Source organism: Anoplolepis gracilipes, chromosome 10 (genome assembly GCF_047496725.1).
Source record: "Anoplolepis gracilipes chromosome 10, ASM4749672v1, whole genome shotgun sequence".
Taxonomy (NCBI): domain Eukaryota; kingdom Metazoa; phylum Arthropoda; class Insecta; order Hymenoptera; family Formicidae; genus Anoplolepis; species Anoplolepis gracilipes.
The window spans coordinates 1,892,473-1,909,041 of record NC_132979.1 but is presented as its reverse complement, the minus strand read 5'-3'; the positions used below and the strand labels follow the sequence as shown (position 1 = coordinate 1,909,041).

General features: G+C 35.8%; 2 protein-coding genes and 1 long non-coding RNA gene across 5 annotated transcripts in view; 2 read left to right on the top strand and 1 right to left on the bottom strand.

Moving 5' to 3' along the window:
• Positions 1 to 172: 172 nt before the first annotated feature.
• Positions 173 to 4,576, top strand: LOC140670469 (uncharacterized). The gene is made up of 9 exons (XM_072901075.1): positions 173 to 307; positions 684 to 1,034; positions 1,116 to 1,442; positions 1,604 to 1,772; positions 1,852 to 1,992; positions 2,120 to 2,280; positions 2,367 to 2,604; positions 2,692 to 3,057; positions 3,260 to 4,576. The coding sequence occupies exons 2-9, from the start codon at positions 687 to 689 to the stop codon at positions 4,261 to 4,263; spliced, it is 2,754 nt and encodes a 917-aa protein (XP_072757176.1). The 5' UTR covers positions 173 to 307; positions 684 to 686; the 3' UTR covers positions 4,264 to 4,576.
• Positions 4,577 to 4,663: 87 nt separating this feature from the next.
• On the bottom strand, positions 4,664 to 5,444 carry LOC140670475 (uncharacterized). The gene is made up of 2 exons (XR_012047569.1): positions 5,302 to 5,444; positions 4,664 to 5,108 (listed from the first exon to the last, which is right to left on the bottom strand). It is a non-coding gene; the product is annotated as an uncharacterized lncRNA (long non-coding RNA).
• A 133-nt stretch (positions 5,445 to 5,577) lies between these two features.
• Tsp66e (Tetraspanin 66E) overlaps positions 5,578 to 16,569 on the top strand; it is a 28,258-nt gene continuing 17,266 nt past the window's right edge. For 2 of the 3 annotated variants that reach the window (XM_072901081.1, XM_072901080.1), the window contains exon 1: positions 5,579 to 5,879. The gene's annotated coding sequence lies outside the window, so the exon portion shown is untranslated. Of the gene's footprint in view, positions 5,880 to 16,569 lie in introns of all 3 variants that reach the window. The other variant, XM_072901079.1, reaches the window with a different exon arrangement.

Sequence of the window (16,569 nt, the reverse complement as noted above, 5' to 3'; positions counted from 1 at the left end):
GTAGGTGCATAGAGTCGCGCGTAGTCGCTTGAATCCATTAAAGCCACTAATAATCTTTTGAAATCGGCCGACATGCAAGAGATGAACGTCGAGGCTGGCGAGTAAAATGAAGGAGAGACACGCGCTCGTCCCTCGTATCTCTGTACACTGTGGCACCTCTGTCTGAAAAAAACATTACGCTTCCGCGGATTTTTTCGGACGCCCGATAATCGTACGCTCTGTTGTACGAATATAGATCGGAAGACGCTCTACTGATTTTGCAAGCGTTATATTTTAGGGGGCAGCGCTTAGGGTATGATTTATATCAGTAAGTTTCTTTGAATTCTATACATATTTATATATATTATGTACGTGTAAGCTCATTAAATTGGATGAATTTCATATGGCAGTTATGTTAAGAATCTCTTTACATTTCCACCAGGATGATTTTTATCGGACAAATTTTCCGCACAAACTTTCTAGATACATTATTACAAATATCCCAAGTGTTATGCAATGAATAGTGTAAAAAAAAATCAGATGTAAATATTGTCAGAGATTTGTAGTAAATAACATCATATGAACCACTCAAATTTATTAGGTGTATCACAAGAAAGGCTTTAAATTATAATTGTACTTAAAAGTCTGTAAAGGCTTTAAAGATATATATATATATATATTGATTGAAGTACTTGTATTTTCAGAAAATGAAATCTATACAGACCAAGGGTAAGAGCAAGAAGAAGAATGAGAAATTTGGCAAAGTAAAACTTTCTAGCAAGGATACGAATAGTACAATTAGTCCTGATTTATCCAACTTGCAAAAACCAATTGATACAAGTGTATCTGATCTTTGCCAAGTTAGTAAGCTCCTAGAGAATGGCACTGACGAGGTTAAATCTATCTTATCCTATGAATGCAATATTATATACGAGTGCCGTACTTGTCACAGCTTATTCAGGAGTATTGTAAATTTGATATCTCATAAAAGAGTATATTGCAAGAATAAATTTAATATTACACTTCATAGAAATGTATTGCACAATCATAATTTGGTAAGTAGATAATATCACTCGTTTATATATTGTCATTTCTGTTATCTTATCATATGTATGACAATTTTTGCAATTTTTTAGCACTCTAGTAAAGAATCAATAATCCAAATGTGTAAGACGGAGCGGACAATAATTAAAGACAACATCAAGAATGATAGAATACTTAGGAGTCAAGTAACAAAAGAATCACATAAAAAAGATCTCAGTACTGTAATAAATATGCTCAACAAAAAAAGAGAAGAAAATATGAATAGTAATGTCTCCAGTGAACTAAGAGACACAATTTCTAACACTCTAGATAATCAACATATTTATTTGGAATCTATAAACACAAACTGTTCTGCAGTATATCAAACTGTTAAATCATCAAACACAGTCGTTGATACTGCAGATTTAATGAAAGAACAAGTAAGTGTTATATTAATCCATTATTCTTTATTATTTATCTTTATTACCACTATTATTATCTATTATTATCTATTAATAATAAAATGTATACCTAGAATTACATCGCACATGTGATTATTACACATTTTTATTCCTATGTTGATTGTAACATTATTTTTCAGGTAACAAAATTACAAGATACATCAGATCAGAATACCATCGTATTAAAAAAACAAGCACTTGAAAATCAATTAGAAAAAAGTGATAGTGCTGTTCAAATGGATATGAGCGATGAAGAGAATGAATTATTAGCAGATAGATTATCTACAAATAACTTGGCTTGCACAATATGTAATCAACAATTCTTATTTTTTAAGACAATTATAAAATATTTAACCAACCTAAGTAATTTCTTTGTCTTTATTTACAGGTAATGCAAAATTTTCATCAAAGAAAACATTAACTGTTCATAAGAAAACACTGCATACATCTCAGCGCTTATGTTATCCTTGTCCTTTCTGTACAGCTACATTTGCAAATACATGGAGCGTTTATCGACATTTATATAAAGGTAATTATTATAAAATAGATATTAATTTATATTATTTTTGCTGCCAAAGTTTAGCACGTTTCTAAATACTATAACATTTCTAAAAAAAGATTTGAAATAATTTATCTTTATAATTTTTAATTTACAGTTCATAGAAAGAATAATGAAGAGGTACGTAAATTAAGACCTTATATTCAAGAAAAAGCATTTCACAGAGAAACAATTGCGATGGAAAATTTAGAGGATGCTCATGTGACTAAAGTGTCTTTTCTGGAAAATGTAACAATGAAGAATAGCAATAAAACTCAGGTAAACTCTCTCTGTCAATGTTTTTTAATTATTTTTTTTATCAACAGAAAAGTACACATTAAACATAATAATTTTATCTTTTGTAGAAATCAATAAATCATAAAAAATCTACTATAGAGCCTCAAAGTAGTAGTGGTAGGCGTAAAAAGAGATTTAATATAAGAGCGGCTTTGTCAACTCCTTTGCAAAATTGTCAAACCCCAATTGTTGCATACAATGAAACTATCATCGGACAATCTAATAAAACTTTATCACCAGACTCAACATCTGATAATATATCGTGTGAAATAAAAGATTCTGATGCAGCAACTATAAAGTCATCTGGTAAAAAAATATGTATATTGAACATTAATAACACAATTAATGGTAATATATATCAATTAATAATATAATGCATTGAATGTATATTAGATGTTCACTCTGCACCGTCATCTCCCAAGATTTGTGAGGAAAATGAAACATCCATTCTTGTTCAACATGTTTCTAGTCTTAGTAAAGAAGATTGGGATATGCTAGAAAAAGACCTTAATCATCTTACTAATTATATGGATAACAATGATCTTCATAAAATTACAACGATAACACAAAATGACGATAATAGCGAATTACTGTCTTCTGAGACTGAGACTCGAGATAATTCTGTGTCCAACACAAATTCACAATCATCCGAAGTTGTATGTACAAATATAAGTGAGATTAATGCTGTAAAGATAGAAAGTAAAAAGGAAGAAATATCAGGCCATCAATCTAATGAGATACCATTAGCTGATTTTAAAGGTGGGAATATTTAATTTGTAATTACATTCAATAATGCAATGAAAAAATGTTTTGTTTAAGTAAATTTAAAACATATATATATATATATATATATATATATATATATATATATATATATATATTTTTTTTTTTTTTTTTTTAAGTTATTAATATTGTCCTTATTTTATCAAAATAATCAAATTGTTGATTTGTTAAATTTTAGAGAAAGATGTGATTGAAGTACAGGAGGATAATTCCAAGTTGCCATCTTCAGTACAGTCGAATGAAAAGAGTCAAACTTTACTAATGGAAAAAATAGCCACCATCGCAAACTTCCAGAAACTGCAGTGCCTTTTATGTAAACGAAAGTTTACATCCATGCCCAATCTACGTAGACATATGGCAATTCATATCGGTTGGAATCGATATCGTTGCAAGTTGTGCGATTTCAAATGTTTCGTCAAATGCGATTGCGTCGCGCATTGTAATAAAATACATAACGCGCAAAACAATCGTGCAATTATAGCAGATTTAGTAATTGAAATACCACAGAATGAATATACATGTAATGAAAATATCGTCCTTGACGTAGTGAATGCGTCCAGAGAGGAGAAAGTGAATGATCCCAACATTATGGATTTAACTGCATCGTCCTGTCAGTCGAAAATACCTGCAGATTTAAACAATTCAAACATTGTTGTACAAAATGAAGTTACTACTACAAATAAACACACACAACAAGAATCAAACAAAAATGTTGAAAATCAAGATATTGCTGAAGAAGAAAGCAATAAAACTGTGATAGTAGATACTCTACCAAATTTGGTAGAGTATATGATGAATAATGGATTTGAAAAATTAGATGCTCATCCTGATCTTAAACGAATGGTGATGGAAGTAATATTCGGTTCAAGCGATACAAATGCGATCGCGCAAACAGACTCTGATAAGTCTGCAAAAGCTGAGAGCGATGCGAGGGAATGTATAAATGATAATGAAAATAGTAGTGCACCTATCAAAGAAGTTAAGGAAGCATCTTGCTCGATGTCAGAAGTGTCTTCTACGCTTGATAATTTGAAACACCAACGTCCTATACGTAATCGAATGAAGCCTCTAAATAACGATTTTATATATGATTTGAAGGAAACTGCATTTCGAAAAGAGTGTGCTCTTTTTAATGATCCTGGAACGTTACATATGCGAAAAAAAGCCAAATTATACAATTGAATATTCAGTTCTAATTATCATTTTATTAGTGTTGATTATAAGTTAAAATATATAAATATACATTAAAAAATGTTTGAAAATAATAACTTTATAAGATTACACAGATGCACATTTAATAAATTAATTAATATCAATGTTCATCTGTTTGCAAGTACATAATGGGTCTGTCCGTTTTAGCTGAACTGGCTGCACTAGTCCAGAGTTTATCTTTCTTCTTCCAAAATGCAAAAGGAAAAAGATAAACTCTGAACTAGTGCATCAAGTTAAGCTAAAACGGACAGACCTAATGTGATTTATGTTTAATGAGTTTAAAAAATTTTTAAATTACTTCAGATAAGGAATTCCAGTATAAAGTGTAATAATCAAAAATATAAAGTGATATTGTTTTTGACAAAATTGCATTTATGTGTTCGCCACCAAAATTTTGCATATTATAGATACGATTTATTAATCTATTATTGACATAACTTATGAAGATAGAAATCAAATTAGTTGTCAATCTGAGTAAAAGATCATGATTTCTGATACAATTGCAGTATGAAAATTATTCATTGTATCGCGAAATCATAGTGTATACGTACATATACATACCACTCTTTTATCATTATTATCAGTTTTTTCTCTCGTACATATACAAAGCTTCGAGTTTCATAAATTTACGTTATAAATTACAAAGATGAGTTGCAATTGTGCATTTCGCTAATGTTATCTCCTTTTAAATAACTGATATGGAATTTTCTTTTTCAAATCTCTATCATATGTGTTTTACATGAAGAATCTTCTCGTCTCGGGAATTATTTCGTGAAGCTGGCTGCAAGGTCTGTGACATCGGAGTATGAAAAATCCTTAAAATAATAAAGATAATTTCAGGACAATTGTTATTCACACATTTATTCTCTAGAGTCTTGTAAATATTAATTATATACAGAACAAATTATACATAATGTTATATAAATTATTTTACATAAATTATATATACAGAATTTTAATATATGGCAGTATCAACTTATTTGGATCGAAGATTGAAATTTTACAAACCAGGACGGATGAAGGAAAACCCAGTTCTTTCCGTTGCCGATTAAGTAAGTTTCCAATTTTCCATGCATCAGCTCGACTATCTATATAGTTCGTGAATCGTCCTGTACGCAGACGCGAGACGCGAGCGACGTGCCGTGCGCATCGACGTGCGAGGACGGCCTGCGATTGGTCCACGGTAGGGCGGCACACTTGTCGCCGCGTTTGCGCGGCGACCCTTTCGCGCCGCCGAGCCTCCCGCCCCCCGCGCGGGTCCCGCGATCGCAGCCGCAGCAGCGGGAGAGCAGATGCGCGGCAAACGGCGCCGAGTGAACAGTGTCGGGTTGGTTTTCTCTCGCCATTATCCTCCCCCGGTAAAAGATTACGAATGACTTCGTTCGGCACGGAAAACCGGAGCGGTTGAATCTCTGACGGCTGAGAGGAGAGAGAGAGAGAGAAAGAGCGAGGTTCGTTCCCTCGCTCCGCGAGGTGTGTTGTTGTGCGCGAGGTAGTCCCCAGGTCGCCGACGATCTGTGTTCAGTGCAACGGGTGCGACCTTGTCCTGAAACAGCTGCCGGAGAAGAGCGGAGCATCATACGAACGTAAGTCGAGAAGATGAGATGAGCGAGAGAGAGAGAGGGTGGTAAAGGGTGGGGAGGGCAGGACGATGTGAGCTTAAGCTTTCTCACGGTGGAGGATGCATTCTTTGGCGTCTTTCGGAGGCTCGATGCGATTCTAGTACAGAGTGCGAATATTATATATTCATTAGTGACAAAAATTACAGATTCTCTCTCTCTCTCTCTCTCTCTCTCTCTCTTTCTCTCTCTCTTTCGATTTCGAAGTACACATACGTCGCTGTGTTCCAACTCTTGTTACTCCTGACAGTTGTTCTTGCGAGAGAGAGAGAAGCGAATATATTTTTTCTTTCCGTCAAAACTCCGATAATGAGTATATATTGCGTTATTTCAATCGATTCTATAACATTGCTCGGAATGTTTTGGTTCGGATGATCCCTCGAGTCGACCGCGAAGGTCGCGAGTCGGCACACGGATACACATATACATACAGAGTGTCCGTATGTTTCACAAGAGAGAGAGAGAGAGAAAGAGAGCGAGTCCTCCCCCCCGTGAAATTGATACTTCCGCGCAATCACGGCGACTGTGACTCCTCGAGCAACGGCTCTTACACGCAATTAATACCTCGCACCACTTGTTGCTGTATTACTACCTGTAGACGATGACATAAATGCACTTGACTTTAACGACCTGTCCGCTGTTTTCGAGTATCGCTCGAGGAACGCGAGAATAAACCGTGTGCTATATGTTATGGAATACGCGCGAATAATATTACCTGTCGAGTCAATCATCGTCTGGAATGCGAGAGAGACAGAGTATTTTCTTCATCCCCATCCCTATCATTGTGAGGAATGCGACACCACGTATTTCAGGGTAGCTGTAGTCGCGAAAGATCTAATTAAAACGTCTTACGCCACGCGATTAAGTAATTATCTCGTTACAAAAGCTGAGGCAAAATTAATCAATCGTAATCGACGATTGCGTAATAATGGAGAAGAAAAAAAATAAATAAATAACGTGTGAATCTTACAAAAACAATGGCATAATAATGCGTGATATATATTTATATTTTATCTGAAAAAAAAGTTTTAAAATCGTCAAAAAAAAAAAAAAAAAACGCAGTATATCGATCACTTGTAATACATTAATAAAACTCTCGTGCTAGTTTCAAGTGACTCCCAAGGTGAATCTCGTCGCTAAATCATAGCCTGATATGCGGATGACATAATTGGCATTGTTTTTTTCCGTACGCGATGAATTAGCGATATACACATAATTGTTACATAGCTTCGGAGAAAAATGTAGATATAATACACATGCGCTCGTGTTACATAAAATTCCCATCGTAAAATCCATAATAAAGTGTTTTGCAAGAAATTGCAATTTATATATATATATAAATTATGCAAAATATTAAGTTTACGAATATTATAGGTTTGCGAAATCGATGTTTACTAAAAAGATTTAAAATTATATATTATCTAACTGTGATATCGTCGTTAATAATGTTTGCGAGAGCATGCGGATAAGAATGGATTTGCCTGCGATTTCCATTGTGCCAAATGAGAATGACCCGTGCGCGCGCGCACGCGTGAATTCTCATCTCGTAGCAGTTTTTTTTTTTTTGTATATTGGATTGAAATGTGAACATCTCGCGGCACGTTCTCGGTTTTAAATGGATAAGTCATGACCTGGAAGAAATATAATTAAATTACTGCATGGCTAGAAAAAGAAGGAGAGAGAGAGAGAGAGAGAGAGATGGGGGGGAGAGGGTAGGAAGATAGTTGTCATAAAAAGATAATTATGTATATACTTAACTTGTGCCTGTAAAATATATATCAGCATGATTTCTCTTAAGCTCACGTAGGCTTTTAAATCATCCTTTTACGAATGACAGTTAGATGTAATTATGACTAATAATTATGACTAACGTAACGTGTCTTGTCTAATAGGCATCTCCGAAGTTGCACGTGTTTATGTTCAGTTAAATAACGTTTTAACATTCCGTTTTAATATCTCGTAAATGTACCTTAGATAAAGCTTTACACGGTGTAAAACGAGAACCGTTAATTCTCATCTCGGTTTTTCATTTCATTTCCATCGAGCAGGTGAAGAAAGATATTAGATATCTACACAGAAAAAAAGAATATTCTTATTTTGACAATATCTTTAGTTTCAAAATGTAAATCTTGAAATGAGATTATATTGCGTTAAACAAAGAAAATTTGCTTGGATGAAGACATTTTAAATAGTTCAACAAAGAAAAATATATTCTTGTTATTTAAGAATAATTTTCTTGAACGAAGAGGAAAAAATGTTGGATAGAAAAAATAACACATGTTCAAATCGAAGATTATAATTTTCTTAGAGTTAAAATAATTATTTTATTCTTGAAATGACAATCGTAGTATTGAAATAAGATTTTAATATTGTTAAAATTTAAGATTTTTAATTAATTTTAAAATTTAAATTCTTCCAAGAAGATTATAAATTGTTGCGTATATATGAAACAATGCACGCATTTGTATGAATATATAAGTTTTGATTTGATACACTTGCTTTTTTCTGTGTATATCAAAAATCACACGCGTTTCTTCGCTTATATTATTTTGCTATTTTTAGCAACATTATATAGCTCGAGCTGCTATAAAAACATCAAAGCTACACGCTCGGAAGAGGTCAAAATCCGTTATTAGCGGTTATTAGTCGAACGGAAACCGTCTATTCTAGCGCAATTTACACCGCGTAGCCGCCAGAGATTATTCCTGTCAAAACAGTTTCAATTATGTACACCGTTCATGCCAGGATGACTGTATAAGTTTTGGGTCGATTTGACACGTATCTGTCGATACCTTCCGACATACTGGAGGTATTCGACGAGTCTCTACGAGAGATAATTCAATTACAGTAGTCTGCTCTTCATCGCCCGGAAATCTATTTTATCACGATCAGTCGCTTATATCGATCGGTTAGCGCCTTAGCTATGCTTCGCCCGATATCACGCTCATTTTTCATTTTTTTGTCATCTATTATTCGTACCTTAGAGGACATTAATGTCATAATATTTGCTAAACTCATGCTTTTTAAGCATTTTTTTAATCGATTATTATTTTTTAAATATTTATTCAGAGCTTTGACATTTGTATATGACACGTGTGTGCGGGAGATTGAATATAAGAATAAAATATAAATAATCTGTTATACATGATACTAAATTTAATAATTTTTAGCTTGAAATTCTTTTAATCAACAGTCTTACACAGTAAAAAATTGTGCGTCCATATGTTAAAATTTTCTTGTATTAACACGTCTTGTATTCACTTCAATGTAAAATTAACATACAGCTGAAGTGTTATTATTTTTTAACATTTTCATGTATTACATTTATATCAATTTCATAACTTAACACTTTGTGTATGTCTTTTAGAAATGAAATATTATTGTGAGTGCTTTTAACACATCATTAACAATCAACGTGTTTTAAAATCAGTTTAACATTCTAAGAAAAGTTAAAATAAAGTTTCCAATCGTAATCATGAACTTATCAACATTTCTTACAAGTTATTGAAACTACTCTTTTATGTAGTTTTTAATTAATTTGTATGTTATTTTCACTTTCAAGTCAATTATTTAGCATTTCTAATTTGTCAATAAGTAACACACAATAAATGAGTTATTTTAACTTAAAATTTAGAGTGGACTTTCTGGGACATGCAAAAAAATGTTAAAATTAACATTTTATTTTTTACTGTGTATAATCCACGAAAATATGTATAGATAAAAAATACACTTAATTGGAATTTCATCAAATTAAATTCTTCTTTAAACTGGAGAGAGAGAATATGACTCCATGCATATTTATTTGCTTCTGAAGTTTAGTGTCTAAAAAAAGCCTTTTATTTTCCATTATCTATAATTATAAAGCTATGGGAATCTCGATAGGTTCACAAATAAAAACTGACCGAGAAGTCAAAAGAAAGTACTCCTAGGGCGAAAGCCACCCTTTCTACTCGCTTGTCCAGTTCTGTACTAATTCGTGCGCGATATGATGGACTCGCAACCAGTGCACCCTTTTCCGATATGCCGCACAAAGACCACCCTAATAGAAGTTTCACAGACCAAATCACCCCGTAGCGCGCGCATGGGGAAGAGAGACACATAATGCCCTCACCGAGGGCAATGGCATCGCGAAGCATTACCGCCTGTCGTTATGGTAACGTAAGCCCACCACAAGTCGCTTTTCTTTCACCATTGTTCATTGACCGCCGTGTACCTTTTATGGCGTTCTATCCCTTTTCTTTTTTTATTTACCCCTACGCTTCTCTGATGCTCGATCACGCCAAGGTGTCTTCCTACAATACTTTCATAAAACATTTAACATTTTTACGGAAGCTCTATTATTAGCACCCTTTGTCCTTGTGATATTTCTGTTTTTTTTTTATCGCCTTTACGCATTGGGGTTTCTTTCAAGCTATTGTCGCCCGCCTATTCCGACGAATAAGTGTAAGAGAAATTTTTTATTCGAAGATAGCGATGAGTTGAATAAAATTGCGAAAAGTTTTACTGTTTTTTACATTTTATAATTGAGATGTATCAGCAAAGTCCGAAGAATGTGAGATAAAGCAACAAGTTTACTATTCAGTTTAAATTATACGAGTTCTGTTCTTGGCCAGAGAATAATTGAATGTTAAATCAAAGTGTTGGAAGCTTTGATAAGTAAGAAATATTAATAGAAATTATTTGGTTTGAGCAGGTATAAACTATGCTTTAGGGAAAAAAGTGTTTAGAAAATCGTGATAGCTCGTAAAAATGATCATGTCGTAAAGATTGGTATCTCAAGGCCTCTCGTAAATTTTGATCTCTTTCATCTTTCTTCCAGCGAGTTAGAACTCGTTCTATTCTGGTTTATTTCTCCTCGAAAGGTTTTTCGATTTCAGTGAAATTTAATCGAGTTTTTTGCTTATTTTATTTAATCCTCTGAACTTTCTTTTGTGTTAATTAATATTTGATCGAAGTGAAAGCTTGTTTGATGTCCCGTAAATAACGCTAAAATTTGAATATCTACACAGAAAAAAGTAAGTGTCAAATCAAAACTTATAGAATTGTTATTTTAAAAATAAAATAATTATTTTAACTCTAAAAAAAATTATAATCTGCGATTTGAACATGTGTTATTTTCTATCCAACATTTTTTCCTCTCCATTCAAGAAAATTATTCTTAAATAACAGGAATATATTTACAAATTTTCTTTATTTAACGCAATATAATCTCATTTCAAGATTTACATTTTGAAACTAAAGATATTGTCAAAGTAAGAATATTCTTTTTTTTCTGTGTATGAAACTTTAGATTTTGCCTCAACATTACTTTTTTTTTCATTAAAGAAGTGAGAAGAAAGGCGTGAAGAAAATCGAACGTCACCGATACGATAGCTGAAAGGAAGATCGATTAAACGAGTCCCGTTAAACGAGCGCAGTTACAAAGTTTCTCGTGTAGGGGAAAAAAATTTCTCGGACGCAACCTGTTTTCGACTCGTATTTTCATTTCGTGTCATCTTTGGAGGAGTCTCGAATCCCTCTCGGATAAGATAACGAATATGATTCATGATTCGCTCATCGATTCACATTCTGCTCGTGATTACGCGATCGCGTCGTACAAGTAAGTAATGTATACACGAAGACGAAACGGAAGAGGAAAAGGGGTTACCGACCATCTTCCGTCACTCCCGACGTCCTCCCGTTCTCTCGAACACACAGCCACCTCTCTCCCCCTCGCGGTAACATCCGCGTAAAAACCACATTCCGACCACCGAGACTGCCCCGAGAGCCTCTTTAATGCTCTTCATTTTTTTTTTTCTTTTTTTTTTTCTTTTTTTTTTCTCAACCCGCCGCTCCCGTTGCACCTGCTTGCACACGGGATGCATCTGCTCTCTCGACGTCGCATTCTTATTATATCTGATTCCCGAGGGAGGCTCTCTCGTGCATCACGCGCGACGTCCCACGGTGCATCGCCGCGGGAAATAAGGACTAGAGTCGCGTGAATTCCACCGCGATGAGAGAGAGAGAGAGAGAGAGAGTATATGACGACAACTTTTATTATAACAGATGATTGTCCCCGGTGGTCGAACGCGACAGAGATCATCAGGTACATTATATTCGCGCTTTAAATATTTTTTGACGATCTGTCAGCTTAATCGGCCATGAAGCAATTCGCGCTCGACGGAAATCAACTGAGCGCCTCGTGAAATAATCAGGAAGCTATTATAGCACCGGCTAACCGGTGCTGTACCGAGAGTATCTCGTTCGTTCGTTCTCTCTATATCCTCTACGAAAGATTTAGAATTCGTATTCCGCGCGAAACGGCGATTATATGTATATATACTTACAAAACATTACCGATTATAGCGAAAAGATAATCGCGAGTGATATAAAAGCAAATGCGATACGCTCGTGGCTAATAACAATCGGAGGTAATTTTCCACTACGTTGACTGATTTTTATCTGTCACTGAGGGACACGCGAACTGGAATATTATATATGTTAACTATAAAAAGTTAAATGTGTTCGATCGCGTGCAACTGTACGATTAAATCTAGCTATCCAGAGGGAGGAACCAGCTCTTTATTTCTACATTTTTTAATCTCTCTTGCAAAACATTGAGTAATATTTATATCGAGCGATGCATACTATTTAATATTTAATACGTAGGATTAATTGTCGGAAATAATCTGTATTGTCGGTCACAGAAAATGCTTATTTTATTTTTAGTTGCAAAACTTTACTTTAGAATTCTATATTTAACGTTCCTTTTATATAAAACATACTCGACGTTTTCGAGTTGCTTTCTTTTTGCATAATTTTTTTTTTTTTTTTTTTTTTTTTTTTTACGTACTTATTTTGCTTTTACGATTGATTAATTTCGTTCAATTGATTGCTGTATTACAATTTATTTATAGCGCGAGAAAAAAGATTCTTATAATTTTTTTTTGGTGCCTAATAGCATCGTAATTCATACAGCAACGAGGAACCGCAGGAATCCTAAGAACAAAGGGCAGGTTTACACACTTGATCTACGAAGACGCGTTACGTGAATCCGCTTACGCATATAGTATAAGCGTGTACGCGCGGATGTCGTGTAGTACGTGTGTTGATTGCACGCTATGATGATTCGCCATTGTGTCGTGAGAGCGCTATAACAGCGTTCTCTTTTACTACCCACACATCCTCGCACGCATATCGTAATATTCGTGAGAATTTCCCGATCCAGTCCTGCGTATCTCCATTTTTTTGTCTTTGTCGCGTGAAAGAAATATCATACCGCCTCTCGCCTCGATCGAAATTAAATTTACGACCGAATAAATTAGCGCGTTAAATATATCTTCCGTCTCGTTAGAATGTTTAATTTATCAACTGCCACGCTCGTTTTCTCGATTAGGGAAAATCAGTACTTACGTAAATTACATTTATGATCGAAAAGCAATCGCGCGTTGTGATTTTTATAACCGGCAAAAGGCCGGTGAACGAGCAGAGTGGCATTTCGTTGCCGGTGAAAGCGCGCGTTACGAAGTCGTCGTCGAGAAGACTTTTTGATACACACACACACACACACACACACACACACACACACACACGCACATATGATAAACACATACATGAATGAATGGCGGCGCCGTGCAACGTGTACCGTTGCATGGTTAAAGACCGAGGACGCGATATCGGTTCAAGGATTCGATAAGATAGTCACGTGAGAGGAATCTGCGAAAAAAGGTTTCCGTATCAACGATTTTTCGAGGAAAAATAAAAGGAGCAGAGTATATTTTATCTCGCTTTTTTTTTTTTTTTTTTTTTTTTTTAAAGGACAGAAGGCGAGAAATTGATAAAAACTGATTTGGTTCCGCTTTCTCGTCGCGAACGATGGCTCTTTTTCTGGAAATTGATTTTATTACGGAATTTATTTTCTCCTCTTTTTCATACAAACGAGAGATTCACTTTACGCGATGGTCACGTCAAAAAGCGAATCGTATCAATTCCGCGATTACATCCTACGGAGTTTGCATCTGTGGGATTGTGTATCTTAATAAGTATTTATTAGAACAAGCGCGTGTTCCCGGTTACGTATGTCAGGAAAACACAGGCTATTTATTTATTTTTTTTTTCTTTGCGGAGGAATGTAATGAAACGTTTTTTTTTTTTTTCTAACATCCGTCGAGACGCACTGCACGCGATAATAATTACGACCATAATATATGCAACGCCATCATCGATGGCCACATGGATGCATTAACATGCATAGCGGGATTGGTTCGCCTTGAAATCTCGCGACGTAGTAGCTCTGACGGCGACGAAGCGAGACGTCAACGCGCGAGACGTCAACCGTGTGTCGCGTGTCCATTGTGTGCATACGCACAGCTGATTATCTCGATACGAAATTCGTCCCAGATTCGTCGCTTGCACTCTCAATTGCTGCTATGAAAAATTAGGGAAATCGTGCTCGTTTTTTTTTTTTTTTTTTTTTTTTGAAGAAGAACGACGGAGAAAGGCGGTACATCGTCGTTTAAATTCACTGGGATCCCTCGCGAGAAAGTCGACAGACACGACTATATGACACCTTATTGCCTTTTTTTTAATGTTTAAAGCAGAGTTCGGAGCGCCGAGTTTTTTAGCGAGGAACCACGTATGCAGCATGCATACGATATTAGCGCAAATTTTGCTTCCCGTTAGGAAGGGAAAGAGAAAGAGAAACGAGAGGATCGTGCCGCGAGTGTCCTAATTTTCGGACAGCTAGATTGATTCAGTTTTAAGACAATAATAACTTTGTTTATAAGCATATAAGTGTTTTCACATTTTGTTATTAATTGTGTTTCATAAATATTAACATTATTGCTTTTCTCTCTCTCTCTCTCTCTCTCTCTGTATATTTTAATCCATGCAATTGACTATCGTATCTACATGGTTGAAACTCGTAACATGTCGAAAAATGAGAAACATATTTAAAAAAAAATATTAAAGCTCTTTATTCTTTATTGTAATATTAAATTATAACGCGTCAAAGAGATGAAAAATGACATATTTTTTTTTTCTTTTCGGTTCCTTTACAGCTAATATAAATCATAATCGATTCTTACAAAGTCAATTTCCATTGGAAATCTAGGACACGTTCGGATTGAATTACTAATCAAAAGGGACAATTAAGAAGTGAGTATATTCTACTCAATCTATACCATCTGAACGTGAGTGGGACGCGCGAGAAATTTAATTTACTTGGAGCCAATATAGTACGAGGAAAAAGAAGTCGCAGTGATTTCTCGTCTCCTGGCGATCTCGCGATCCGGTATTGCCCGGTAATAATGAATCACGAGACGAGCGGGATCACCTCGAGCCACAAGCCCTGTAAATGGAAGAAAATGGTGGAGATGCAGCTTCTTGTGCGGTACCCACCAAGTCGGGAGAAAACGGGGGGCAAAAAAGAGCCGGAGCGCGCGAAGGTGCCTCGATCTCGCGCGCGCGTCGACCTACTGACCTGGAAAACCCCGGCACATCTCGCGCTATCTCGGATGATCCAATTTTCCGCGTGTCGTCGTCTCTCGTTTCCCGCGTCGCGAGGCGTCGCGTCGGGAAGCGCGCGGACGGTTAGGTTCGCCCCCGGTAGTCATCGATTTCCGGGAGGAACGCGGGAGCTGCGCCGGAGCTACGAGGGTTGCTCTCGATTTTCCCGGCGCTATCCTCCTCCTCCCGTCCCTCCCTCTCTCTCTCCCTACCTCCCTCGCTCCCTCCCTCCCCCTTTCTCTTCTGTTCAGGTTACACGTCGAGAGATCCGCTCGAATGGACGAGACGAGCCTTGAGCGTGCCATGTTTGTCGCGTTGAAGATTGCGAGGTCGCGGAAACTACGCTGGACGATGGCGCGGCTCTCTCGGAGAACGCAGGACCAGCAGTTGTTGCTGCTGCAGCTGCAGCAGCTCGATACCGCTGCTGCGCCGAAGCAACGCGAGACGACGGCGGGGATGAACGGAGGTCCTCGTGTAGTAGTAACGAGAACCGTGTTCTGGATATTCGATATTGGGTCGGTTTGATCGAGGCTCTCCTGCGGTCCTTTACGCCTTGCTGATCCTCGGTCGACTCGAATTCGAGTAGAATGGAAATCTCTCCGCGGCTCTGACGCTTACTTTTGCACGCGAAATCGAGAAATATATCGGGGAGATTGTCGCGTCTTAATTTTCAACGTTGAATATTCTCTGTAGTAAAATGGAGATTTTATAAGCGACACGTTGCTTTTGTAATTGCGATTTTTGCAAAGTAGAAATAACAGGGTGTATATTTTCCTTGGAAAATCTGGAATTCTCAAAGAATGTTTTTGTACCTGGAGACAGCAGAAGATTCGCATGAAATTTTATTGGGACTCAGAGAATTTAAAAAAAAAAGAAAACTCTTTTTGATAATTTTGCTCTTATAAATTATAAATATATATCTGTCTCTTTATATATTCAATGTCTGAGCAAAATATGCGATATGTAGTATATATTTTTTATTTTAATTTTTAGAGATAAAAAATGAAAATATTATGAAAGTTAAACATTTTTATCTCAATGAAAGCTATTCAGTTTTTTCAATACATTTATAAATCTTCCACTTCAAGATTAAGTAGTTTTTCTTTCGTACGAGTAAAAAAGTGAAAAGCACTAGAAAATACGTACAGGAAATTTAGAAAATTCTGCCAAA

Bases quoted from the DNA above. Each gene is read 5' to 3' on its own strand.
- LOC140670469 (XM_072901075.1), top strand. From the start codon at position 687: ATGAAATCTATACAGACCAAGGGTAAGAGCAAGAAGAAGAATGAGAAA. The intron at 1,443-1,603 runs GTAAGTGTTATA...ATTATTTTTCAG, and splicing joins CAGATTTAATGAAAGAACAA to GTAACAAAATTACAAGATAC. The intron at 2,605-2,691 runs GTAAAAAAATAT...AATGTATATTAG, and splicing joins AGCAACTATAAAGTCATCTG to ATGTTCACTCTGCACCGTCA.